Source organism: Aptenodytes patagonicus, chromosome 1 (genome assembly GCF_965638725.1).
Source record: "Aptenodytes patagonicus chromosome 1, bAptPat1.pri.cur, whole genome shotgun sequence".
In the NCBI taxonomy this organism is placed as follows: Eukaryota; Metazoa; Chordata; class Aves; order Sphenisciformes; family Spheniscidae; genus Aptenodytes; species Aptenodytes patagonicus.
In genome coordinates, this window is record NC_134949.1 from 205,929,455 (window position 1) to 205,954,812 (window position 25,358).

The following is a 25,358-nucleotide window of genomic DNA, read 5'->3' on the forward strand; positions in this document are numbered from 1 at the left end:
TTTTGGTTTATACAACCATATTTGCAAACAGAAATGTGAGCAAACATTAGACAATGTGATCCTGATGTGATCTTTTACTTCCTCTTTAGTTCTCTAGATTTTGACCAGCTACATCAATTTGTCTTGAATGACACTGAAACTTATGACATATTTTTAATGTGTCTGTTTTATATCTGTATGTTGATATTTTAAATGTATTTATATGTTTTATATTCTAAATATATGTTTATTCTATATTAGAACAGGATTAAAGAAACAAATCCTTTGTTAGATTCCTCATAATTAGTTTTAAGAGCTGGATATTTACTTCTGAAGAATGTAGGATATTCACCTGCGTTTGGACTATTGAATTTTAATGATATTTGCTGTCATATCAGGTTGCCTTTATTTTTACTCTTTGCTTCTACAGTTTACTGACCATTTCTGCTGTTTTGTAAGTTGAGCAGCAGGAGGAGCTCCAGACTTAATTCACAGAGTACGTTTTTCTTTCTGTAAACTTAGCCACAATAATTTTGTTTCTGTCAGCTTTCACCAAGTCTTTTCCCTGGAAACTTGATCCTACTTCAAAAGTGTAAGTCTCCCATTGATGGTAACAGGATAGTTTACTACTTTTTTTTTTTTTTTTTTTTTTTTAAATTATGTTAAGTAGCCTCTCTGGCTTTAGACCCACACTTATGACAGTGTAATGTTTTTGTAGCTATAGTTTAAGTGGCAGAGAAAATATATGTCAGTATAAATGTACATTTAAGAGAAACTGGAGACAAAAGTCTGAAATTCATGGTAGTAGTATCTTAAAAGAAGATAGAGTAATTAGGAGAACCTCAAGAATTTTGGCAGGCTAAGGGTAATAAAGGAGTGAATGCTAGAACATGCTTCAGCCTCTAACAAGTAAGAAGATGTCTAATATGTATATTATAAAAATAATACTGTTGCGTTTTAGTGCAGGCAAGTACCACAGTATTAATTAAATCCCATTACTTCTCAGTAAGTGCAGCTGCATTTATAAATAATTCTCAAGGCCCTGATCTTGCAAAGATGTAGTAGCCTTGCTGACTTCTTCCGCGTCATAAAAAAACCCCAGCAACTCTGAGGTCAACTGTTTGCCTTGAAGGTGGGATTGACTGTGCTTAAGCCACTTCTGATGGAGGCACAGAACTATTCTTGAGAACTGTCAATGGTGAGCTTAGTGTATTTGGTGTTGACTCTTGTTTCCCTAACCTTTGGTGCTTACCAGGCTGGGCTGACTTCGCTGGCTGTAATTCACTGTTGGGATTTTTGCCAAAATGTCACAGATTTTATTCAACTTGCAACTGGGATATGCTTGCAGGATATTGCACTCTGTGCTGGTCCGTCTCTTTGGGACTGCAGAAATAAGTAAGACTGGCCTTGGGGATGAACAAATCAATGCCAAAATAATCCAGTGTCCTGCTGTGTAGAAAAGAGAAGCCACCATAGCAACTGCAGGCATTTTGGATCTTAGGGTGACCAGCTGAGCAGAAATTAGGAATAACTCATCTCCTTTCTTTTTGGGACTGTATATAGGCTGCTGGCTTCAAGGGAGAGTGGGCAGCATTTTTCGTTTTTTGGAGGGGTAGGTTCAATACCAAGGTACCTAAACATGACTGGGTGTTTCTCAAGTTGCTAAAAGCTGCAACTAATGTTGAGGTTTGCAAGTTACTTGTAAACAAACTTGTTTATGGCTGCTTTTTGTTAAATTATTTTTAGTTTAACGAAAGAGTGTTCTCTGTTGGGAACACCGTGTGGAAAAATAGCCCAGACCCTTTGTGGAATATGTGAGAAAACTGTCACTCTGTTCAAATTGAAAGCCGAAGTGGAAAAATAATGCAAATTTTAAAAGAACCAGGAAATCTTTCAACCAAAGTGCTCATAGAGAAGGAAAACTTTCTATAACTATCTGTTTATAAGCACGGGAAAGCATGCCTTCTATTAAATCAACTAATGAAGGTGCAAAAAGTCCATTTAACTTACCAGTCACTAAGCTAGTGGACTAAGCTTTTTGGAGGAAAACCTGGAAGTCCTTGAAAGGGTTGCTGTGAAGCAGAATTGAAGTTTCAAGAATTATTTCTTTATTCAAAACATTGTGGAAGGACAAAGAAATTACTGTTGATTTGAAAACAAAGTCAAATCTAAAAGTTGCATACAGTGTCGGTACCAAACCAATAATCCGAATTACACCCTGACCTCCTCCAAAATAGTCTATGAAGTACAATTAACAGAAAGAAAAACGGAATGTGAGATACAGGTGCTATTTTATGGTTGATGAGAGTACAAAGGCTTTCTATTATTATTATTATTATTATTATTATTATTATTATTATTATTATTATTATTATTATTTTTAAGAAATCCAGAGTCTTCTATAAATCATGGTTAAGAGTCTCCCTTCAGGTAAAGAATTAAATTTCATAGGCTGGCATGAAATTAAAATTGGAAGGAGTTTTCCTTGTCTTGATCTCTCTAAGTTAACCTGGGGGGTTCATCTCACTTTTATCTTCCACTAACAAGATTTTTTCAAGTTTCTTTGAAAGTTTTGACAGAATCTGTTTTATTAGAGATAGTTAACTTAGTGTTCTGTATTTTCGTGGATGTCAACAGGATAATAATTTTTCTCAAAAAAAAAAAAAAAAAAAAAGTCAGGATATATCAGGGACTACATTTACTAGCCCCCAATAAGAATTCTTGCCAAGCAGCTGATTTGCAATTGTTAAGAGTCTGAATGCTCATGTTCTGAAGAATAGTGATCCTACTCAAATATCCCTAATGTCCAAGTTTATAAAAAGCATTCTTCATAGAATAGATGAAAGTCATGCTACACGAAACAGTCTTAGTTTCCTTCCAAATATACAGCTTAAATGAAAGTGATTTTAGAAGTCTGCATTTTATTTAGACTCAGTGAAGTCATACAAGCTTAGAAATAATTATTTATAATCACATACTACATCTTTGTTCTTTACAGGGACACAGCCTTTTTGTTTGAAGCCTGCTGTTCTTGAAGAATAACCAAACCTCATTGTGTCAGTTAACTTCTTTTTAAAATTGGCTTTTAAATTGGTTTGGCTACATTACTTCTTTTAAAAATAGTGCTGGGCTGCATACTGTAAAAGTAAGGTGTCTGGATTTTTTAACATAGTTTATTCTTTAATATAAAGCAGGAATTTACATCAAAGAAACTACTGTTTTCTTTGATATTTCTACTTTCTTTAGGAGGGTACTGAGATTTCTCTTTGTAAAGTTTCTGAGCTCACATTCTGACATAAAGTACATAAGAAAATTTCCGTTCTATCCTGGGCTTTGTTATAAACACAAATGCTTTGGCATTTGAAATCAGATGTTCAGAGTGAATTAAGTTACTGGAATACGTTTCAAGACAAAATGAAAGCAGAACAAACTTCTTTTGTTCATTTTTGTGCTTCTCAGTCTTTCACAGTTTTGGACATTTAAGCATATGAGTTATGCAATTCTACAGGAACAACAAAATAATTTAAGGTTTGTTATTACAATAAAAGGGACTACTTTTAATTCTCGATTTTTTTTTTTAAGTCGAAGTAGCTAACTGAAGTTTGGCACAGAGAAAAATGTTCTTTTCCACTGTACATGAGTTCATGTATATATTTGTTGATGCTGTTTCTGATTTGTTTAACACGAGATTTATATACTGGTGTCCTTTATTTTTTTACCTAAATGTAATATGATATTTCCTACATCTAAATTAAAAGCAATTTTTTTTTTTAATATCTAGTCATGTAAAAATGCCTTCTTGATTTCAGGAAGTCATCTTTTAGATTAATAATTGTGTTTTCTGGTGTGTATGTCTGTAATGGATAGAAATTTTGGTATTTCCTTTTCCTGCTCTTCCAGAAGTGCATTCAGATCCTTTAAGGTTCACATAAGGGCTTAAGAAAATTTGCATGCTCAAGTTCAAGGGTAGTTGGGAAAACTTTTTGTAGCACTGCAAGTATCAAAATCAATCCATACATTTTTTTTTGACCTCAGATACCCTGGAAGAAAGGTTCTATGGTAACAAATCTTTTTGACTGGAGTATGTAGTTCTCTGCAAAGTTCTGTTGTGATTCATCAGACCACCATTCTTCCATCTCCTTTGCCTGCATTTTCAAAGGCATCTTCCCATAGAAAAGGCTGCGCTGTTCATCCTCTTGGGATTCAGGTATACAACATGCAGTCCAGTCAGGGAAGCCTAAGTTCCAGAGAGGAACAAGAGCTCATAGCTGAGCTCAAGACTTCTGCTAGTTAGCTCTAGTTGGTACCTGAGAGTGGCATTATATTTGTGTCTGTTTTCTTCTGATGACATAGGCATCGTAGGTGCTTATCTGAAGCACTCTGAATCACCTTGTTGGGGCCCAGAACTCACATTTTAAGTGAAAGGGTATCCAGACAGGATGTTTGATTCTTGCCCTGGCTTGCTTAGCTGACCTGAATCCTTTTTCTTCCTTAGGAAGTGCTGTAACCATGTTTCCATGTATTTGCCAGCTTTGCAGACAGCAGTACAATGTTCTGCTAGTTACGTTAGTATGCCACATGCATCCTTCCCATTGAATTCTGTCTGTCTGCTCAGCTGGTGCAGCAAGCAAGCTGCAAATTACAGTATACAAGAAAATGTGTCTTCAGGCACTTCTCTGCAGTTTTTGTCGCCAAATGGAGCTCCAGTTGGTTTCCAGCGCAGATTTTAGCTGTCTGTCTCCAGAACATTAACCTTTCTTGCTAGTAGCAGTAACCCTTAGCAGAAATTTTACTGGTAGCAGAATGCCTGTTAGCGTAGTTCAGTATGGGTCATAATAACTTCCTTTCTGATTTCTTTTCCCAAAAATACTTGAATGCATTTCCTGTTGGAGATAAAAATTGTAACTTGGCTGAATAAATGTAGAGGCAGCTTGCCAAAGAGTGACCAGAAAGAGTGTGCTCATATTAAAGCAGCTGCTTCTTGCAGTTTTATTTTAAATTTTTACTATTTGTTTTAAATAGAAGGAACAAAGCTATCCAAGCCCACAGTTGATAACAGCTTGAAAATCATGCATAAAGTGATTCTTAGAATGGCTGCTACTTTAACATGTAGTATAATAAAAATAATTATATGCACAGTAGGGTCATCAATAGTTATTAACATGGAGATTATGAAGATTGCTTTGCTCTGACCAGTGAGCAGTTCAGGGGCAGGCTAAGCTGTAGTACTTTGGAAACTGCTCCTTTTTATATAGAGTTGGTCACTATCTGTTAATTCATTAACGTTTTTGTCCTTTCATTCTATCAATAGAGAAGTAATGTGCAGTGGAATGCCTTGTTTTGGTAGGGTTTTGTTAGGAGGCTTTTGTGTGCATTTTCAAATACACTTGGTTTCACATTTGAAAAAAAGTCATCAAAGAAACACCATACACCTGGGATAGAAGATGGTGAACTTTGAGTTTTCCCTTTAGCTTCAGAAGAAATTCATTTTACAGTCTTGGATCAGCCCTCAAAAAGGCTCTGCATCCTAACACAGACAAGTTCTATCTTTTGTTACAGGGCAGTTTAAGATGCTAAAGGAGCATATTGATAGAAGTCTTCATCTTGGAGTTTTATGTGGTCTTTTAGATAATCTGGCCTGGGTCAGAGAGCGTTTTGAAGATACAACCCAAGACCCTTGAACAGCATTAGAAATTTCATTCAAAGGGCTGAGGGAAGAGAAGATTGTTTTGCTGTCACAATCGCAGTCCTCATTGCTGCCAAGAAGTTGTGCTATGGTGTTTTAGATTAGCGTGAATTTGAACACTGAAATACTGTGCCTGGGAAATGTTGTGTTCTTGCAGCTTCACTAAGGTGATGAAGCTGTGAATAACTGAGGTTGGGTAATCATTTGCTAGCAAACAGATGCTTTTTTCCTGTCATCTGGAAACAATGAAGTTGCTAATGGCTGCTACTGCTTGAGTGCCTGGAATCAAGCAAGAATCTGCAATAAGGGAGCATGTAGTTTGTCTGTAAACTCTTTCAAATACTTTTCCACCCACACCCTCCAGCCAGACTTCAGTTTTACAGACCTAGTAGAGATTGTAGGATTTCCTGTTCTGCTCACTGAGTATTCTTTTTTTGGGAAAGATTCAAGTCTTTTAAATTAATTTCTTCCCTTTTCCCCATTGTCCTCTAATCTTATCTAGTGTTACACCTTTCATTCTGCAGTGAGTAGCATTAAATCCTGAAGGTGGGGGCTCAGAAAAGAGTCAGTCATATGCTTGCTCTTGGCACTGAAAGGCAAGATCATCTATTAATAATAATTCCAGGAACTGAGTTTTTGGTTGTAGGACATCAGCTTCAGATAGCTGAGGTTTTGGCTGATTTCTATTCCTAAATAAGCCCAAAGAGAAAGTTTTCCTGGAATCAGTGCAAGTTTGGGGTTAGGCTTTCTTCAGTGATAGTTGGTCTTACTTGATTTGTGAAAAGAGAGTTCATGTATGAGGTAAGACCAAATGCAAAACTTGTGAATTAAATCTGTGTTTTGGTGTCTGGAATGATTACTGCTTAGTGGGTATAGACTGGTATTAGAGAAAGATTTTTGGAGATGTACTATCCACTTCCTGGAGCAGTAGCTTTTTTTCAGTATCTGATACTAATTTTGAAGTGTGTTATTGATTATTATCATGTGATTGTGAAAATTGCTTTATATTGTCATATTTTAACCACTTTCTTCGTAACTCCTATGACATTGCAGTGGCAAGCAAACAAACAAATAAACAATGGATGCCAGATAACTTAAGGTATAATAATCACCACTGACTGCTGTCAGGATTGTCCAAAAGTAATTTAAATATCAGTCTTGTGTTGTAAGGCACTAGTGCTATTTGAGGATTTTTCAGAATCTTTGTCTTTGATCTTTGTACACTGGTGTAGTAGGCAAGGCAGAAATGGAGAAATAAGTGAGATCAGAACTAGAAACATTTTTTTTTGTGTTCTGTACAAAAAACATGTTGTTTTTCAAAACTTTTTTGCAATTTTCCATTAGCAAGAGGAATATCAGCACACAACTTTCATTAAATGTGGGAGAGGTTTGATCCTGACAATGTTCTACCAGAAGTGACTGACATTAACTTTGTGTAGTTATTATTGAAGTGGTTGTTTAATCAGGACCTCATTGTACTCAAAATGTCAAGATTGTGACATCTTCAAACATTAGCCAGGGTAGGGGACTAGTTCCCCTGGGGAGTCTGCCCTAAGCCAGTATAGTCTGTTACTGCTATTTTCATGTGTGGGTGGATAAGTATCGTGCTTTTCCAAAACACAAAACTATTACAGACTGATCCCCCCCCCCTCGTTAGTGACAGTGTATTACAAAATACCTATCAGAAAGCCTTCTCCCCATCCTCTTCATCATTGGGTAAGTTCATGGGGACAATGCACATGTTCAAGGAGTGCTGAGAATGAGGAAGAAGTAGGCACTTATCCTCTCCCCGTAATATATTAATTTCAGCTCTTCTATTCATGAAGAAATATCACTGCTTTCTCCTGCTAGTATGTATCTGCATTTTTGACAGAAACGAAACATAAAGTAGTTTCAGAGTTCTTCCCCTCTGCCCCCCAGCAAACACGTTAATCCAGTATTTCAACTGAGCGTGGTAATCTTCTGCAGTTAGTATGAAACGTTGTCCTCCTCTGATAAAGCTGGAATCTATCTCATACTACAGCTGTGTGGTCTTAGTCCTAGGCTCCATATGACATCTTCGCAGAATCACAGAATAGTTGAGGTTGGAAGGGAGCTCTGGAGGTCATCTGGTCCAACCCCCCTGCTCAAGCAGGGCTACCTAGAGCCAGTTGCCCAGGACCATGTCCAGGCGGCTTTTGAGTATCTCCTAGGATGAAGACTCCACAACCTCTTTGGGCAACCTGTGCCAGTGCTTGGTCACCCTCATAGGGAAAAAGTGTTTCCTGATGTTCCGAGGAAACCTCCTGTGTTTCAGTCTGTGCCCATTGCCTCTGGTCCTGTCACTGGGCACCACTGACAAGAGCCTGGCTCTGTCCTCTTTGCACCCTCCCTTCAGGTATTGATACTCATTAATAAGATCCCCCTGAGCCTTCTCTTCTCTAGGCTGAACAGTCCCAGCTCTCTCAGCCCTTCCTGATAGAAGAGATGCTTCAGTCCGTCATCTTAGTGGGCCTTTGTTGGATTCTCTCCAGTATGTCCATGTCTCTCTTGTGCTGAGGAGCCCAGCACTGGACACAGCACTCCAGGTGTGGCCTTACCAGGGAAGGATCACCTCCCTCAGCCTGCTGCCAGTACTTTGCCTAATGCAGCCCAGGATGCCATTCACCTTCTTTGTGGCAAGTGCCCACTGCTGGGTTATGTTCAACTTGGTGTCCGCTAGGACCCCCAGGTCCTTTTCTGCAAAGCTGCTTTCTTGCTGGGTGGCCCCCAACATATGTTGGTGCCTGGGGTTGTTCCTCCCCAGGTGCAGGACTTTGCACTTCTTGTTGAACTTCATGAGGTTCTTGTCAGCCCATTTCTCCAGCCTGTCGAGGTCCCTCTGGATGGCAGCACGACCCCCTGGCGTATCAGCCACTCCTCCCAGTCTGGCGTCATCAGTAAACGTGCTGAGGGTACATTCTGCCTCATCATCCAGGTCATTAACGAAGATGTTAAACAGGACTAGACCCAGTATTGACCCCTGGAGTACACTGCTAGTCACTGGCCTCCAAATAGACTTTGTGGTACTGATCATCTCCCTCTGGGCCTGGCCATTCAGCCAGTTTTCAGTCCACCTCCCTGGCCGCTCATCCAGCCCGTACATCGACAGCTTCTCTGTGAGGATCTTATGGGATACAGTATCAGAGGCCTTACTGAAGTCCAGGTAGACGATGTGTACTACTCTCCCCTTATCTACCAGGCCAGTTGTTTCGTCATAGAAGTTTATCAAGTTGGTCAAGTGTTATGGTTTAACCCGGCAGGCAGCTAAACACCACACAACCATTCACTCACCCCCCACCCCAGTGGGATGGGGAAGAGAATCAGGGAAAAAAATATTAAAATTCGTGGGTTGAGATAAAGGCCGTTTAATAGGACAGAAAAGGAAGGGAAAATAATAATAATGATGATAAAAGAATATTCAAAATAAGTGATGCACAATGCAATTGCTCACTGCTTGCCAACTGATGCCCAGCCAGTTCCTGAGCAGCAGTCACTGCCCCCTGGCCAAGTCCCCCCTGTTTATGTACTGAGCATGACGTCATATGGTATGGAATATCTCTTTGGCCAGTTTGGGTCAACTCTCCTGGCTGTGCCCCCTCCCAGCTTCTCGCTGGCAGGGCATGAGAAGCTGAAAAGTCCTTGACTAGCGTAAGCACTGCTTAGCAACAACTAAAACATCAATGTGTTATCAACGTTATTCTCATCCTAAATCCAAAACACAGCACTGTACCAGCTACCGGGAAGAAAATTAAATGTATCCCAGCTGAAACCAGGACATCAAGCATGACTTGCCCTTGGTGAATCCATGCTGACTACTCCTGATGACTTTCTTGTCTTTCATGTGCTTGGAAATGGTTTCCAGGATTAGCTGGTCCGTCAGAAAAAATTTCTGCTCTTCAGAAAATTTTGAGCAGTCTGGTGTCTCTTGATATCACGCTTCTTTTGATTTTTCTTGCTTCCTGTGTAAATGTGGCTTAATTTCATGAAGTGTTTTCAAGGGTGCTGCTCTTGACTTTCTTACCATTTTCATATTCTCTTTTCCTGCAGCTGAACTCACTGGTACATGAGTTACATGTTTTAATTTCCTGCAGCCGTGAAATCCTGATGGTTTGCTATGACTGTGAGCTGTTGGTGGAGTTAAATTTTGATTTACTGAAGTGTGTGTTTGTAGTATTGTATCATATGGGTTCTTTCTCAAAATATCTCATACAATCAGCTCTCTTCCCCCAGTTGACAGGGAGGAAATGGCACGGAAACCGTGGATGATACTGGGTGTCTGGGGGGAGGAGGATGTGAAGGTACTAGATGGGCTTTGCACATCGTCAGCATAGCTTTGGCAGGGCTGATTGAACTGAGCTCTGCAAAAAGCCCTGCAGAGAGTCCTCATGCAACCGCCATAAGAAACCACTTGAACGTGTCTGTATTACTCCCCTGGTTCTGAGACAATGTTGTAGGTGGGCTTTGTGCTGCACCTGGATTAATAAATCTTTCTGGAACCTAAACCAAGATACGGTAAATTTGAATGGCTCTGCAGAAACCAGTGTGGGACAAGCAGGATTCGGGCAGAGCCAGAACTAATAAATGCTGCTCATCTGAATTGGCTCTGAGGAGATCTAGCTCTAGGTTACTACTCAACTCAAGGCTGAATTAGGACTAAAAGTGATGTATAACTTTGTCCTTTTTTTTCATGTAATTTTTTAGCTATACAAAAACAGCATCATTACCTACTATTTCATCCTTAATTTATTTTGAAATAAATGTTGTAATTTTAAAAATAAGGATAATCATGTTTCCTGGCTTGGAGGGGTGTATGTGGAGAAATCCTGCTTCACATTATAGTAAACTTCTATTGAGACAGTATTTTTATAGTGAACTTTTCATTTATGGTCAGTCCTTAGTTAAAGAAGCAGTTGTTTAATTACAAATGGGAAACTCAGCTTAATATTCATAGTAGTATATAGGATGATGGTATAAGATTTTAAAGTGATGTGACAAAAAACAGTCCTAAACTATTACGGAGGTTGTTATGACTCACTGCTAAAAGGTGTTAATTTTTCCTTTTAATAAAGGATCATTTTAACAGGTCTGTAGTCTGTATGCAGGGAAAGCTTCAGGGCAGAATCAGGAGGACTGAGGCACTTAGTGGTGGATTTAAGTTTTCACGGTAACAATCTGAGCATAGGTGATCACAGGGTGATACTATAAAAGTGTGGAGACATCTGAGATTTACCTACTACAGCTTTCCAAAAAGTGCCACTGTTGAAGGAGCTGCAATTCTTAGGAAGTACTGACTTAAAAATCTCAGGATATTCAACACTGTACAATACACTGCAATTCTGTACTTCTGGGGGGCTCTGGGTGTAAAGCAGTGTCCTTCGTACTCCAAATTTCTGTGGCTTATTACATGGAAATTAGCTCATCTCTTCTGCTTTCTTTTAGAGACTTGCTTCCAGTTTTTTTATCTAACTTGATCTAAAGTGATTTGTCATGCTTATTTTTGTTCTTTTGGTGTAAAGACTCGTTTTGAGTAAGAAGGAAAATGTGTGTATTGCAGCATGCAGAGTGTGAATTTAAGTGTTGCATGCATCTTGAAGAAGTTGTGTCAGTATGGTGGAGGCAAAAACTGCCTTTTTTTTTCTATGTTCTAGTATCATAAAAAAATAGAATGGAATACTTCGGCTTTAGCTTCTTGCATTTGTAGTGTGAAAATAAGCAAAATGCTGTAACTGAGCATACCTGTATTTTTGACAGATGTTGCTATGGTAATTGCAAAATGCTGCTAGAGTAAGTGATAAAGGTAATACAAAGGATACTAGAAAAATAAAACAAAATACAGTGACGTATTCAAGAACGAGTGCTGTGGCTTAGAGAAGTAACTGCACCCTGCTGTGCATCACAGTATAGTGAAGCTGGGTAGTGAATTACAGCTGCAGTTGTAAGCAGCATATTGGCAAATGCAGTATGCCCAGTGGATTTTGGTTTTAGGTCTTTTCTTCTGTGTGTGGGATTGGGAAGGAAGGAAGGGTAGGTAAGTGGATAGGGACTAGCTGACTTTTTCACAGCTGGTCTCTAACTAAGCCTTTTGATCATAGGCCTTAAAATAGCATTGGTTCTCATCTTTGGTGTTCAGCTATTGTAGTCTAGCTGATGCGTGTTTAAATTTCGGTGACTAGTTACCATTTCATTAAGAAGCAAAAGCACAAGAGCATGAAAGAATAAATATAGAAGGGAGGGACTGTGATTCTCTAAACAGTCTTTACTCTGAGACCTCAGAAAATGGTATAAATGACTTAACACTTGGACTTTGCATGTGAAATGGGGGAGCAAGAACATTTTTGCCATTTGGGGTGCACGCATAACTACACGCAGATTCCAGTTCTGATTTTGCTGTCGTCTCCAGAGAGTTTTGTGGCCCTGAGCAGCTTGTGGAAGGTGTAAGTTTGCAAAGCATTTGTTTGCTTGCTACACTTGTAGTTTGTTTACTTTTTAGGGTCAGAGTCTCAGGAAGTTTGAGCCCAGGTATAGGCTGCATACATCTCTGAACTACTTTTATAATTGCTTTTTTTTCATTCTCAGTTTATGTGTGTGCACACAGATGCATGGTGTCTTCCTCCTCACATGTGTCTTCTGTGCTACAGTGTCTTGGACGTACTTAGTTGTTTGATGTTAGGCTCAGGAAGCTTGGCCATGTTTGAACTCCACATCACATACTAAAATCTTCACGTGGCTCAAAGCTGTAAGATACTGTCTACATGGTTCAGAGAGTCCCCAGAGCTTGAGGTGTGATTCATGTGTGGGAGGTGATTGTGTCTCCTTGGTGTTTCTATTGCTCCAGAGAAGGACAAGACTGCAGAGTCAGCAGTGCTTACTGGTTGGTTTCCTGCCCTAGCTGAGGATTTGGCTTACACCACAGCCAAACCAGCTCCATTTTCTGATCAGTCACACGGCACAGCCTTGGCATGGGAATGGCACTTGAGTGCCGTTGGCCTCTTGTGGATCAAAAGCCACAGCCTGGCCACCCATGGTGTTGCTACCTGTTCGCCACATCTCTGAAAATCATAGTCAACATCTGCTGAATTTGGTGTCCAAATTTGAATATAAGAAAAATTGAGTTACTGTGAAGCACCGTGCCGTAACTAGTGTGTGACTTAATTTCACTATTTGAAAAATAAAGCCAAACATGCTCAGTAAGGGCTTTGAGGCTTATCTGGTGTATTTTGTCACATCCTATGACTTGGTGGTGAAGACTGTAGTTTATGTAGCTCAACTAACTGACTGGTTTGGGATTCTTGTATTTCCCTAGGTACAACATTGATCCTGGCTTGTACTGTCCATTTTTCTCTCTTGGGGCATGCATGGAAGGTTTGAACTCTTTGTTCAGTCAGCTCCTCGGAATCTCCCTTTATGCTGAACAGACACAGAGAGGAGAGGTTTGGTCTGAAGATGTTCGAAAGTTGGTAAGTATTCTTGTTCCCAGCATCTGAAACAACAAAGGGAAGTTAGACAAGATGGTGTGTTCCTCTGAGCCATGAATCAGATTTTGTTTTTAAATTACTTGGGTACCTATCAAAAGCACACACTAGTTGTCTAATTTTAGTTGGAAGTTAGACCTCAAGGGCTTTGTACTCTCTCTAAGTGCCTTTTGTATGCTTGGTATTTTATGGCCTTTATAATACGTCTCTGCATGACGGGTGCCTGAATCAGAAGCAGTTTCTCTGTTTGGAGATAATTGTTGTACCTTTCAAGCCGTCCTTTTGAATGAACCCTGCTCGTTTTTTTAGTTTCAATTTGTAGATGACTGTGGACGACTAGAGTGCTGTAGGTGCATATTCTAGCAGTCATGTGTTTTTGCCTCATTTTTTTATTCTGTATGTCATCTTTACTTTGAGATTGTTTTTTACATCTTTATTTTTCTGTCCTCTTTTTAGGGGAGGGTGGAAATAAAAACTTGGGCAATAATTTACTCATCAGCTTCTCAGGTTCCTCTGTTGTGTTCTCTCCATGTATTCACTGCCAGATCTTCTTCACTGCTCTTTCACCTCCAGCAAAAGCTGCTGTTCTTTATATCCTGTGGGTCAATTTATAATTACTCCTTACTCTTTCTATTTTTATTTTCATGGTAAATCAGCTTCTGTTACTGTTGACTTCTTAGAAGTCATTTAGGGGCTATGGTGTTACTTTTAATACTAATCTGTGACTAGTTTTGAGTGAAATGCAGAAATGGCTGTAGTTTGAGGGACAAGTTGTGACTCTTGTATATATTTTTTTTCCAACTAAAATTACCAACAGATTTTACATTAATTATTCCCAGTTTGTCATTTATTCATTACAGATCTTTGGATTAGAATACTGTGTCTTCAATTTACACATCTTACCAGTGCTTTCACTGTGGAAATGATACTTTTTTTTTCTTTAGGCTGTTGTTCATGAAACTGAAGGTTTGCTAGGATACATCTATTGTGACTTCTTTCAGCGACCTGATAAACCACATCAGGTAACATTTATGATCTGATTCCAGTGTGATTTTTATTTGAGTAATGACCGTAGCATTAAGGGCCATTTGCGTTCAGTGTAAGCTTAGTAAAAGTTATCTTGATTTAAAATAAATTAAATTTAAACAGGGAAAGTCTGTAACTGCTAATGTGGTTTTAGGTAAAATATTTTTGTGAGTGACTTTTCATTTAAAAAAAAGTCACCTGATAGGCTGAACTCAGACTCTTTGTTTGACAGAATGACAGGCACTATGAAATGTCATAGAACTCTGTTTAGAGAAATGGTAGATTTTTAAACACCTATTTTCTGGCCTACTATTTACAAGTAAAAACAATCTGAAATTTTAATACTCTCTAAAGTCGAAAGGTCCTAATGACAACTAACTTTTATTTAAAATTCTACTTAAAACTGTAGATGGTTCCAACTGTTGTGGCTCACTCATTCATGCTGCCTAGTGCCAGTATATTAACTATACGGTGCAGTACAATAGACACTTCACTCTGTAGAAGCATCTGCAAATTACCACCTTTAGTGAGGTGGTAAGTGGACAAACTTTAACTCTACAGTAGTTTAATATATTACTCAGTTTTGCTAATATTTCACAATACACCACAAGTGCTGTGCAGTATATTTTATAAAGAAGTTACTGCTGAAGAATGAGGAGAGAACTTAATCTATAAATTATGGATTTGGCACATCAGTAAATTTCTTTGAGCTAGTGATATTTTTTAGAAAAATTGAGAGGTTTTGATAATTCTAAAAAAAACCCAAAAAAATTTTCTAAAAGCAACACAGTCTTGTCTTTTTATGGAATAAGGTAGTTCCCTTATGAAAATGAAGCAAATAATAAAGATGGAGAAACAGTGTGGTGCTATTGAACAACACTGTTAATGATCATTGAATTCAACTTGTGTAACTATGTTCAGATTTGATTTAATAGTTTAATAATTTCATCATTGTTTTAATATCATTGATATAATGACATTGGCTGTCCATATGTTTGCTTTTATCTTGAAAAGGATTGTCACTTTACAGTTCGTGGAGGCAGGCTAAGGGAAAATGGAGAGTACCAGCTGCCTGTAGTTGTTCTTATGCTTAGCCTGCCCCATTCAACAAGGGGTGCGCCAACGCTACTAAGTCCTGGCATGATGGAGAATCTCTTCCATGAAATGGGACATGCTATGCATTCTATGCTGGGAAGAACTCGGTACCAACATGTGACTGGTAAGAAAGTTAGAATAGTGATTTTTTTTTTGTTTTAGTTAAATGTTTAATTTCTAGAAGAAGGGTGTAGATTTAAAAAAAAAAGAAAAAAACCCAAAACAAAACAAGAAAAAAAAGATGAGCCAGAAATGGTTGAGTCACATTGATACGTCTACATCTTCGATGACTTGAGAATACAATATCAAATCCACAGATGCTATCTAAAACCCAACCAAACAACACTTGAATATTCTTCTTCTCCTAAGAAGAATTAGGCATTTGTATCTCTTCTTTCTGTACTGCTAATTTCTGTTCTAGTGGTGGTATCCATTCTTGCAAGTTTGCCTTATGTGGAGTTTATAGTAATGGAATAGTTGGAGGATTGAAAATAAATTGAGCTAAACTTGTACCTAGTGTAAAAGCACAATGAATCCTGGGTTGGAAATGATTTAGGAAATTGAATTAAGGAAAATTAGTAAATTAGCTCTTGCAAAGAGCATACACTGGCAGTATGGAAAATCTGTAAAGCCAGGCCTTTTCTAGTTGATTCTGAGTTGATAAATTAAAAATGTATTGTATTTGCAAGCATGCTTAACTGGTAGGCCTTTTTATCATACGTAAATGAACATGAATGAATATGCAATCACAGCTTAGTGGATGCACAGAAAAGGACTATTGCCTTTTTTCATTAGTCCCTCTTCTGAAGCAGTGGCAATGAGTGTATTGGCTGACAGTTCGCAGGCTGCTGTGGCCTTCTGCAGTTGTGGCAGATGGGTCAAAGACACGTTCTGGCTAAAGCTGCTTGGAATGCTGCTTTTCTTATCTGCAGGCAGCTTGGTATATCCTCTTCTATAATAGTGTGTTGGAAATCCCATTTGCAGTAGACATTTGCTTATTAAAAGAAAAAAAACCACAACCAAACAGATGAAATTGTAGCTCCCTTGTCTGAAGGATTTTTTTTTTATGTTTTACCATTTTTGTATTATGCTAATGATACAAAGGGGAGTCCATGGTAGAGTTATGTGTTATCAACAGATACTTTGCACCCAGTGACAAAATATTCTTTCTTAAGATGAAAATTTACTTAAAATAGACAGAGCTGTTTGTAAGTATGTCACTACTGGACATTGTTAAAACAAATGAGCGCTGTATATGCTCTTTCAGTATAAGCTCTGTATAGTCCTTGGGACGGTTAACTGCTCTCCCCCATCCCTTCCACTCATATGGCCTCGCTCTTTTTGACCTCCAAGGGTACTTGTATGCCCAAAGTAACTGCTTTAGTGGGGTTCTACTGTTGCAGTGGTGAATCGTATTCGACTACATGTCGGAAAGTCTTGAAGGGGCAGGAAATAGCTAATTTTGAGGCTGAAACTTGCCATGAGCCCCCGTGTATGGTTTCAGCATTGCCTTAGCTCCAGGCAGTCCTGCATCCCAGGAGATTTCACTCTAGATCTAGCGTTGCAAAAGCAGCGTCGAAGGTCAGTCGTGTTGTTTCTGCAGAGAACCTTTTTTTTAGGGTTTGGAATGTGTGACAATCAAATGGCTCATCCCACGGATGTCTGTTAGGGGCCATCTGCTCTCATGAGACACTAGGGTGGCAAAATGTGGAAACAGGATGACTACAAGGAATTATGAGAACAAAAAAATTGACATTCTAGTTGAGATGCACTGAGTATTTGATATCTTTCCTACTCTCCCCCGCCCCCCTTTTCTGATTAACATTCCCAAATATTCAGGAACCTATTCTGCTGCTAATGGGCCCAAGACTTGGATAATACTGTATGTTTTTGACTTAAGATGTGCTTCTTTTTACGTTAATCTGTCATTTTACTATATGCATTTCTTGATTGTTTAATGCATATGTGTGTGTATAAGATTTTTTAAAACCTATCTTGTGTTCCATTTTAGTTTATCATGCAGTACAGAATACCTACATCTGTTTTACAGGAGGACTAACTTATCCCAGATAACTGCCCAACCTTTTACTTTTCTGACTTTCAGATAATGTAATTTTTCAGGAGTCTTTTTAATGGTTATTAAAAGAATTCTGTCACTTTATTAAGGAGCACTGAGAAAGCATAAATGGCTAAGGGAACATCAGTGTAGTTCTGCAGGCATTTGTTTTGGGACTTGCCTTGTTTTAGGCTTTTTTAAAATTATTTTCAAACAACAACAAAAAAGTACTAATGAAATGTGATGGCACAAAAGAAGGATTTGGGGTATTGTATAAGAACTGAATGACTGGATACTACAGTGTTAGAAGTAAAATGCAATTCAGAACTACACACTGCAGATCATGCATTTAAAGGTTACAAAGAGAATTTATGCTATCAAGTGGATATTTCAACAGTGGTAGAGGAACAGAAGAACAGTTTTATGTGTTAATGCAGAACTACAAATAGCTAAAGTGTCTGTGAAAGGAGCAAATGTGGTTTGAAATTACAGCAGATGTATCTAACAGCAATAAGTATTAGAATGATTAAGAAAGATACTGGTGAAACCTCATGCAATGCTTGGGCATGGTTTTGTGTCTCTGGTCTGAAGGTGAATTGAAATTGAAACAGGTGCAGAGAAGAGCTAAAATGGATAGTCTTTTAGACTTTATCTCACCTTTGGATAATGATGGCTGAGAGAATATAGTTTCTCTCAATTTAGGAGGTAAAAAACTGTGGGAAATGCTGTTTATACTAAAGAGCAGTATTGGTCTGAAAACATTGAGTATAAACAGATTATGAATTCAGATTAAAAATTAGAGAAAGATTTGCATAGATCAAAGGAGTGATTTTAAAAAATAGTCTTCAAGAAAGAATAGTAGAAGCACAAACCGTACTTACATTTAAGACTAGTTTTGAATGTTGACATTGTCTCTAGCAGACAGGGATAGAGGTGATGACCCAGTGGGTCCATTATTAAAGCAACAACTTTGTACATCTCTAATACAGAAATTAGAAATGCAGCTTTGATTTGGTGATGTGTTATACTTCTTAATAACTTCCATTGTGTACGGTGCTGATAAAGATTAGAGTAAATAAGGTTTTTGGGAAAGTGCTTTTTGAAAATACTGACTGCTAAGATATTACCTCATTGCACTAACTTAGAACATGTCTTCAATCTGCAAGAGTGTTCCTTGGATGAATGGTATTATAAAGCGAGGTTAATATAAAGCATAAGTAAGCTCAGCAAACAGATGGAAGCTAAAAATTGTAACTGTGAGTGGGATTAAGGCAGAGTTTTATTTACACTGTAGTTTGATTTAGGTTTAGGACACTTAAATAGATTTGGTGTTTCATGTAGGGCCAGTTTGGCTGCAGTCTGGTTTAGTTTAAAAAGGGTGTGATCCAGAGCTTTATAAGGTGCCTCACCCAGCTGTTCAAATATTTTGTTTTACTTTGTGATTTATAGTAAAATGTGTAGGATTATAATGAAGCTTTTCTGGCAATATGTACAATAATGCTATGGAAATAAAATATTGACTTAATAAACGAAAGAACATTAAAGTTCACCAAAAGTCCAAACTGAAAGTTGCAAAATCTTTTGGGAAGAGTTAACTATTTGTGTTAATGAAAATAGCAAATGCTAATGTGTACAATTATTCTACCTCTAGGAACCAGATGTCCTACTGATTTTGCTGAAGTTCCCTCAATTCTGATGGAGTACTTTGCAAATGACTATCGAGTGGTTAACCAGTTTGCAAGGCATTATAAAACGGGACAGGTAGGGAAAATTAGTATGTAAAATATTGAAAATAGGAATAAATGTATCCAGGAAAAGAATCACATTTTCATGTGTTATTTGTTAATAATGTTTAAAGTAGAAATAAACAATGGATAGAGATTATTTTAATATTATAATTTCAATTCAGAAAAAATGTTAATATTCTCATTGCAGAAAAGATAAATGTAATCTGTAAAAGAATACCAGATCCTTATATCCAAGGTTCCAGTTACATATTTAAAACTTTCAACCTTTTTTCCCTACAAATCTTGTGTAGTTTCTACACTACACAAACTTAGTGTAGTAGGTGAGCAATTTCTGTGTGAATCAAGTTACGTGGAATTTTTAATTTAATTATAGATAAGTTCTGACAAAAATAGTCATTCTTCATTGAACCTTCTAAAGTCTGTCTTAAAATAAAGCTCAGGTACCAAATCATGGAAATAAATGAAAATGATCTGCAGTGTTTAAAAACTCCCATTTTTAGCACAGTGTAGGGTAGTGATTGAAATATTTTATGATGAAAAGTGTACTGCTTTATTTAGAATTCGGTTAAGATCAGGATTAGTTAGATTCTGGCAGTCATGAATCTCTGCATTAAAACTCTGATCCTTTTTTACATAAAGCTATTCTATGCAAGTCTAATGCAAGAATCTACTTTCTATGGGAAATTTAGTAAACAGTGCTCTTTGGAACAAGGTGACTTTTGGTGGTTGCTTTAATGCTTGGCAGCATAACATGGTTTATATTTGTACAGCCATTTCAAAAATACAAACCAGTAAACAATAACAAAAGATATTTTTCCAGTGCTTTTGATTGAGGCAAGTTTCAGTGTACTCAAATGCAATGGTTGAAGAATAGACTACCCATCAATGCAAAAACAAGAAAGCCTCTTAAATTGTGTAGTGTTACACTTTATTGAAGCTTTTTATCCAATACTAAGCATTCAGTATATTTCAGTATTATGAAAGTGGAATTATGTTTGCCTCCACTGTAACAGTTAGAAAAATAGGTTGCGTAACCTCTATTTTAATAGATACTGTCTGAGAAATTTGCCTGTAAATCTGGTTTTGTTTTTTGGGGTTTTTTTGGTTTTTACAGAGCAATCAATTCTGCAGAGCACTAAGAAAGTCTCCTTGAAACCTGGAGTTAAAAGTACTCAGTTCACAAGTGTTCATCATTTGTATGTTTGAATCCACATACTGAAATACAGTTTTCTAGTGTTCTCTATAAAGTTCATGTAGTGTTTAAACATTGTGGAGTTAATCTGATTGCATACAAGTTCAGAGAATGAGCTTGACTAAAACATCTGAAAGAGATTTGTGGAACATTATTTATGGCTTTGTATTTTCAAAATGGCTTAACAAATCTAAACCATGTTTAGTTGCAGTGCAAAAGCTAACGACCAGGCGCTGTGTCCCATTTGGCATTTCCAAAAACTTACTCCATTTATTGGTGGTGAAATCTTGCCCTTTCAGAGAGCAATTGAGAGAGGTTTAATGTAGAAATTCAGTCTTGAAGGGGGCAAGAATAGATTATGATGGAAGATGAGAAAAAGAGCCTGAAACTGCTGTGTGGCTCTTCAGGGTTTTAGACTGCTTCCTTTTAATTGCTTTTTTGAAAATTTAGGATGTATTTTTAAGCCATTATCCAACATATATAAATCTGCTTTTGCTTATGTTGGTTCATCTAAGCTAGTTTTAAGAATCTGATATCAGATTTCCGTATCTGTCATTTAAATACAAATACATTGAAGTCATCTTTTCTGTTCCTGAAATTCAGTGGTTCTTACAGGAATTACTTTTATCTATTGTGTATATGTTACAAAGTACTTTGAATAGAAAATCCCAGCTCTCTTATGTTTACAACTTCACAAAAATCCTTTTGGGGCTTACATTTTCTGTCTTTATTCCCTGACTAATTTTTTGGTGTGCAAATGGAAATTTGAATCAACATTTTCTTCTCCAGTTTTTTAGTTATTTGAAAGAAAAATGAGTCTACTTTACCCCCTTTTCAAGGGGAAGTAAGGAAGGTAGATGAAACAGTTAAAATGTGAAATTTGTAAAACCATTTCATCCAAATGTTGTTCCGTATGAGAACTTCCATTAGGTTTCTTTTTATGAATAAAGAGACTGAGCTTTTCTGTGCAAGAAGGATCTTTCCTGCAACAACTACACCAACATAGCTCTGCTAGATGTTGACAGAAGGAGGGTTTTTTACCGACCTAGCTTGTTGAGGACGCAGTGCAGATAGTTTGAAAAAGCATTTTTGCATGGCTGCATCTATGCTATAGTTTTTGCATATAAGTATTAGAGTGATGTCATTTTTAACACTCCTCCTTAACATAATTACATCAGAGAAATTTGGTAGCGTAGTCTCAGCTTCTGATTACAATTGGCTTTTATGGCAAAGGCAGAAGGATTGGTCCTGAGCTGTAGTCCTCACTGAGGATCAGTGCTTATGCTTATGGGAAGAGGAGGGGAAAGAGGTAGTGTTTTGATTATTAAAACGTATGAACTGTTGAAAACTCCTTTTTAGTAGCATTGCAGAAAAAGGGTTTCGTGGGTAGGCTTTCAGCGATGAGAATGCATTATGCATACAGATGTGGATCATGAGGATCTGGTCCAAAATATCTTGAAGTTTAAAGAAAGCCTGTCGTTGCTTTCTGTGCATTTTGGATGGTTCTGCTGTTGAGTACTGAGGAGCGAAAAAGCTTGCAAGCTCTTCTGGCAAAAGGAGGAAGTCTTGTGAATTTAGTTCAAAAAGCTGGCCAGCACAAAAATATTTGTTCCAAGAAAGTAGCTAGCCTGGTTTTCCTTTCATCTTAAAGATAACTCAAAACAGAAAATCCTTGAGGAAAAAAAAAGGAATAGAGAGGACTGTGTTAATTAGTTACTCAAGTTGAATTGCTCAGGTAAGCTCATGAATTCAAGCTGTACCAAAATGAGGTCATAACAGTGCTTAAGCAGACAATCTGGTGCATGCATACCATTCTGTTTCACTGTGTGTGTTTGTTTAATTCCATTTGTTAAGTGCACAGATATGTGGTAGGTCTGTCGAGCTAGATCATTTTAAGCTTGTGTGTCTTTGGAGGCTCTCTTGAACAAAGGACAGTATTTCAGCTGTTCAAATTTGAACTGACTTCCTTTTTCACAGAGATGGAATTACAAAGGCAGTATTGTATTAGCATGATTACAAGAATAAGCCCATAGATAGTAAACAGTCATAATGTGTCGTGGTTACTACACAGCAGTAAGGAGTTAAGCGTGCTTTGGGACAGAAGGAATTCTGTTCTTTTAGCCACCATGGCAAACATGCTGAAAAATTCATGCCAAGATCTTAAAGTTACTTAATACAGAAGGATGGAAAAGTGGAACCCGAAGTAAAGCATGTAGTGTTTAAATTTAAAAAATGGAATGGTTAATCATTTAAAACAGTTTTAGCCAAAGCTCTGTGAAGTCTTTCTTTTAGAACGAGGATGACAGTTTGATTCTGGTTTTATTGGAGAGCTCATCTTTCAGGATAAGTAAAATAATCCTGCTGATGCATTTTTTTTCTTCACTCAGCTGCTTATTAAGGGGCTGTATGAAATTGTAGTGGAGCAAGGAGAAATAGTTTCTGTTGTCTGAAACAAGTACATCTTCCTCAGTACGTTCAAGACCTCAGCATATCTCTATGCCTGACATTCACAGAAACAAACTTTGGAGAGGAGTGGTGATCTTTGAAAAACCCTCTGGAGTCTAATTTTAGTTCCCTGAAAACTTAAATTTTAAAATCCCAAAGGTGCTTTGGGAAAAATAAGTGATGTCCTTTTTATCATTCTTTCAATTTAATCTAATTTTGACAATGTTTTTCTGGTGCCAGATTCGCTTGGCTTGTGAATTATGATCACAACACAATCTTTGAGCCAGATCAGTAGCACTGATAGATTTAAACAAAAGAACATTTATGTCTTTCTCCTGTGCCTTTTTGTCAATAGGTATTGTCATAAGAGTGATTTGTAATTTCCTGTTGATTTTAATCTGCTCAAACAGTAGAGCTTGATCTTCAGAGCAGAGTGAATCTACATTGTTTGTTTGATATTCATATGGCTGCAAAAAAGATAAGATTTTCTTGGAGGCTTTTGGTATTACCTACATTTTACTTGGTCTCTAGAAGGTGGTGCTAAGCCATCCCCCGTGCAGAGATATTTTAGTACATTATTAATGGTCATTTTGTGTCTCCCCTCAGGAGTTCAATTTAGAATAGGATAGGTGCTTGTAGCAGAACATAAGGAAGAAACGGGTGAATGCAGAGGCTGCCTTTTCAGCTGACCTCAAGCCGGAGAAGACTGCTATTTGCAGTACAGTCAAAAGAAGACAAGATTCTCTTGGGTGGAGAGTCTGTAAGAAATGCTTAGCTCTGAACTGAGAATTAGACCTGCTTCAGTTGTTTCTTGAGCAGGGCTGGATGTGACCAACTCTCCCAGGGAGCACACAAAGTCTGTCCACATCACCAAACCTTGCTGCTCTGTGCCCCAGTGAACTGCAAACTTGGATTTCCCAATTCAGTTGAGGATCTGTGGGACTGTGGTTTACCAAAATGCCAATTAGAAATGTCTTAGTGCCTTTTGTTCTATATATTTTGTGTATCAGCTGAAAGCCTGTGCGTTTAACTTCCTCTTACCATCATTTAATATAGCCGAAATATAAAATTGAAAATCCATTATGTTGAAAGAGCTGGTTTGACCTTACTGGTAGGAGTGCTCTTGGCTTTAACACTCTTAAATGACAACTGAGTAAAATATACATATTTGCTGTTGCCAAGCTTTTGGATGTTCAGCTTTTTTAACACTGACAAATTAGAGTTTAAGAACTCCCATCCAGTTTTCTCATACTTTACTGTATCCAAAATACAGGTGCCCCTAGAATAAATCAGTTTTGTTTAATTCCATACTGCAGTACTTCACTAGGAAATGAAAGCCTCCAAAAACCTGCCAAAACTTGCTGATAGGTTTGGTGCTTAATAACAAAATCTGTTCAAAATTCTATGGATTTCCTTACAGAAGGGTTTCTTGCATAACAACTGAAACTGTGTTATTGCAAACCCACATATGCTTTAGTTCCAGGATGAAAAGTCGTTGAAGTGCATGCCTTGCTCTGTGTAAGAGGATGAGGCAAGAGGTGTTCATAGAGCCAGGAAGAAAACTGTCCAACCAAAATACTTTTTACCATTTGTAGTTTTTTTTCTACTTTGCTTCTTGCAGTAATAATTTTTCTACATAATTAAGTAGTATTTTGAACAATACTAAATCCAGTATGGAACCTCAAGGTAGTCAGCTACTAACATCTTTATTACTATGGATAACTGCCCATTTAATCTTACTCTAGTAGTCCAAAATCATCATGTAATTTGAAACAGAATTTTTGTATTTGGGAAGGGAAATACTGGCCTAACAAGGATATACTGTAGGACAGACTTCATGTTCATTGGTTCACTTTTCTGTGTTGAAATTTAACAGCTGTGCACATTTATGACAGGCAAAATAGTGGGTAGTGTTCTATCCACCCAGCTAACATTTGTCTTGGAGAAGAGGTTACAAGCCTTGGCAAGCTACTGCATAAAACAGCTGTGCAACTTGAGAGTTTTTCTTACCTGCTTTAACTTCCAGATTCCACAGAGTTAATTGATAACTTTTTCCTCACTTATGTGTAATTTCTCTGGAGTTGGGTTTTTATTCTGTGAACATTAACATTGTTTGTCTTGAAGTCATATCATTTGCACAGAATCTAAACATATGGCTCTGCCATCAGCATCTGTAGACTTTCATGTATTATTTCTTAAACACTTCAACACACTGTAAAAGTGTAGGTATGCTTTTAGAGTTCAGTGTAATACCAAACATCTGTATTACATTGTACAACTTGTAGTAACAATGTTTTAGCAAAAACCCAGTTATTTTAACCATATTTAATATGTTCAGTTAATAAAACTGCTAGCAAAAAAAAGAATATGCTTACTAGGAGAAACATTTATTGAAAAGCTTCAGGAAGCAGCGGAAGAAGTGTAAGGTCAAGCATTCATATACAGAAATTCTTAAAAATCTGGCATTAAAAAGTCTTTGGATGTACTTGTAGACGTCTGGATAGAAAGTAAAAAAGAATTTGCTTAATGACTTGAAAAAGGTCTCTGACTTTCAGCCTGTGATGGCATGGATAATTTTATTGCCATAGATGTGGAATAAATTCAACTTTGTTAAAAATTTCAAAGGGTAAATATTTAC

At 37.5% G+C, this 25,358-nt stretch overlaps 1 protein-coding gene across 1 annotated transcript in view; it reads left to right on the plus strand.

Annotated features, from left to right (window-relative positions):
- MIPEP (mitochondrial intermediate peptidase) overlaps nucleotides 1–25,358 on the plus strand; it is a 79,696-nt gene that overhangs the window by 19,088 nt on the left and 35,250 nt on the right. The window contains exons 11-14 of the mRNA XM_076328084.1: nucleotides 12,990–13,143; nucleotides 14,103–14,180; nucleotides 15,199–15,403; nucleotides 18,987–19,096. Coding sequence (XP_076184199.1) covers nucleotides 12,990–13,143; nucleotides 14,103–14,180; nucleotides 15,199–15,403; nucleotides 18,987–19,096 — 547 coding nt within the window. The remainder of the gene's footprint in view (nucleotides 1–12,989; nucleotides 13,144–14,102; nucleotides 14,181–15,198; nucleotides 15,404–18,986; nucleotides 19,097–25,358) is intronic.